Genomic DNA, 2,018 nt, shown 5'->3' with positions numbered 1-2,018 from the left:
TGAGTGGGCTGGGTGCATTTCTGCAATTGAGCGGTCACTTCCCCCCACAGCTGCCCCTGAGTTCATAGTGGAGCCAGAGGTGGTGAACCTGCCTGAGGGCGAGACAGCGACGCTGAGCTGCGAGGCGAAGGGTGACCCAGAGCCAACCATCACCTGGACCAAGAATGGGCAGCCCATGAACACCCACGAGACCACGGTGAGGTGGATGTTAAGTAGCCGCAGACTGATCGGGTAGTTCGTATTTGTGCCTCAAACTCTATTGAATAAAGTGACATTTTGTATTGTGTAGTTGAGTCCCAATTTCCGGCTGATTTGGGTCCTGGCTATTAGTGCAGAACTGCGATGTCATGGCCCTTGTGCTACTTCCTGTCAAGTGTGACACCGGCATGTAATGTTATGTAAATAAGAGAGAGACTAAAACCTAGGGAGTAAAGGAATTTTTAGGGAAATGCGAAGCTTTGTTTTTCCTAATTATGAAACGACTCGTCCATGTTCACTTCTCCATTTATTTTTGGTTGCCGCTTTAGCCAAATACTGACCATTACACTAAATATATATGAGTCGCTTTCATGACAAAAACATAAATCTGGAGACAACCTGTGTTAGTGTGTGCTTTTTGTAAAATGCTTTTACTTCCTGTCGAAATAACCATTGCTCCCTTGGCCTCCAGCTGATGTTCGACCGCCTGAGCTTCGCCGATAAGACCGTCATCGCCTGCAACGCCTCCAATGAACATGGCTACGTTTACAAGAGCGTTTACCTCAACGTTTTGTGTAAGGAAAGCTTCGCATTGTTACCTGATAATAAATATATCTTTTAGTAGAAATGTGTGTCTTTGTGGCTGTCATTTTCCATTACACAGACACACAGGGCGGTTTGATTGTCATATATGAGAATAAAATGGATTCTAAAGAAAAAGTGACAAACACTTTCATATATTGCATTGTTATAAAGCACTTCATGTTTGATTAATTCTTACGCGGCTTCCGTGCGCCGCAGCCCTCCCGCCCGAGTGGATGACGGAGCCGAAGGATGTTTACGTTCTCGAGGGCGGCTCGGCCGAGCTCGAGTGCGAGGCCTTCGGCTCGCCCGACCCCGAGATCACTTGGGCGCGGCGCGATGGCGACGAGAAGACGGTCATCCACGACGAGGACCCGCGCTACGAGGTCAACGACCACCAGCTCCTGATCAAGTGAGTGCCTCCGCGAGAGGCCTGGTGCCGCATCCTCTTGGGTAGAGGGTCGCTGTGCCAAATGCTTGTGTCCAGAAATACCCGCAGGGTGCCCCCGTGACCATGGCGTGGCCACGACGAGAATATCAATTATCTGTAACGATATAATTTTGAATTCCACATTTTGATCAAAACTCATTTAATCAACTGAGAGAATAATTTCCCCAAGGTATTTCACGCATTGATTTTGTCTTGAGCCTGCTAAGGCATGAATATTTTCGGTAACTACAATTAGACGAATACTGGCGACGTAATTAACACGGCACCCTCTTGCAGCACTGTTGATGACACAACCGACGGAGCCTACGTGTGCACGGCCACCAACAAGTTTGCGTCCATCGAATCGGAGGCCGAGGTCGCCATGCGAAGTATGCATGAGATGGGAAACGTGTCCGCACCTGCAATACTATTGGACATAAAATTTTGCATGTAAAGAGGATCCGCCATGAAGTCGTGATTACTCACTGTATATTCCTCTATTTAGGTATGACGCAGGTGGAAGTGAGTATCAAGGATGAGCGAGTTGAGGCGGGAGATCACGTGACCCTGGACTGCCGGGTGGCCATCGACCCGCTGCTTAAGTCGTCCGTCACTTGGCTCAAGGATAACGTGGAGATTGATCTCAAGGATGACAATTTCCACTTGGGACAAAGGGGTATGGGGATGCGGGCGCCGCACTTTCACCTACCTTGAGTAAATACTGATAAAGTCATTGTATGCGAAACTAGGAATGGAGTCCTCTCAGCGTGTCACTCATCATTCTCGTTGCGCAGCCGTTGATGAGAAG

At 48.6% G+C, this 2,018-nt stretch overlaps 1 protein-coding gene across 1 annotated transcript in view; it reads left to right on the top strand.

The window, feature by feature from the left end:
- The window catches only part of LOC119582255 (neuroglian-like), a 25,477-nt gene that overhangs the window by 22,385 nt on the left and 1,074 nt on the right, over nt 1-2,018 (top strand). Inside the window, exons 11-16 of the mRNA XM_037930476.1 lie at nt 51-196; nt 671-773; nt 1,000-1,192; nt 1,508-1,599; nt 1,716-1,886; nt 2,005-2,018. The exon at nt 2,005-2,018 is cut by the window's right edge and continues 154 nt beyond it. Of these exons, the coding sequence (XP_037786404.1) occupies nt 51-196; nt 671-773; nt 1,000-1,192; nt 1,508-1,599; nt 1,716-1,886; nt 2,005-2,018 (719 nt within the window). The remainder of the gene's footprint in view (nt 1-50; nt 197-670; nt 774-999; nt 1,193-1,507; nt 1,600-1,715; nt 1,887-2,004) is intronic.

This window comes from Penaeus monodon, chromosome 15, assembly GCF_015228065.2.
Source record: "Penaeus monodon isolate SGIC_2016 chromosome 15, NSTDA_Pmon_1, whole genome shotgun sequence".
In the NCBI taxonomy this organism is placed as follows: domain Eukaryota; kingdom Metazoa; phylum Arthropoda; class Malacostraca; order Decapoda; family Penaeidae; genus Penaeus; species Penaeus monodon.
Note: the sequence above shows the minus strand (reverse complement) of the source record. Positions and strands in the feature narration are given on the sequence as shown.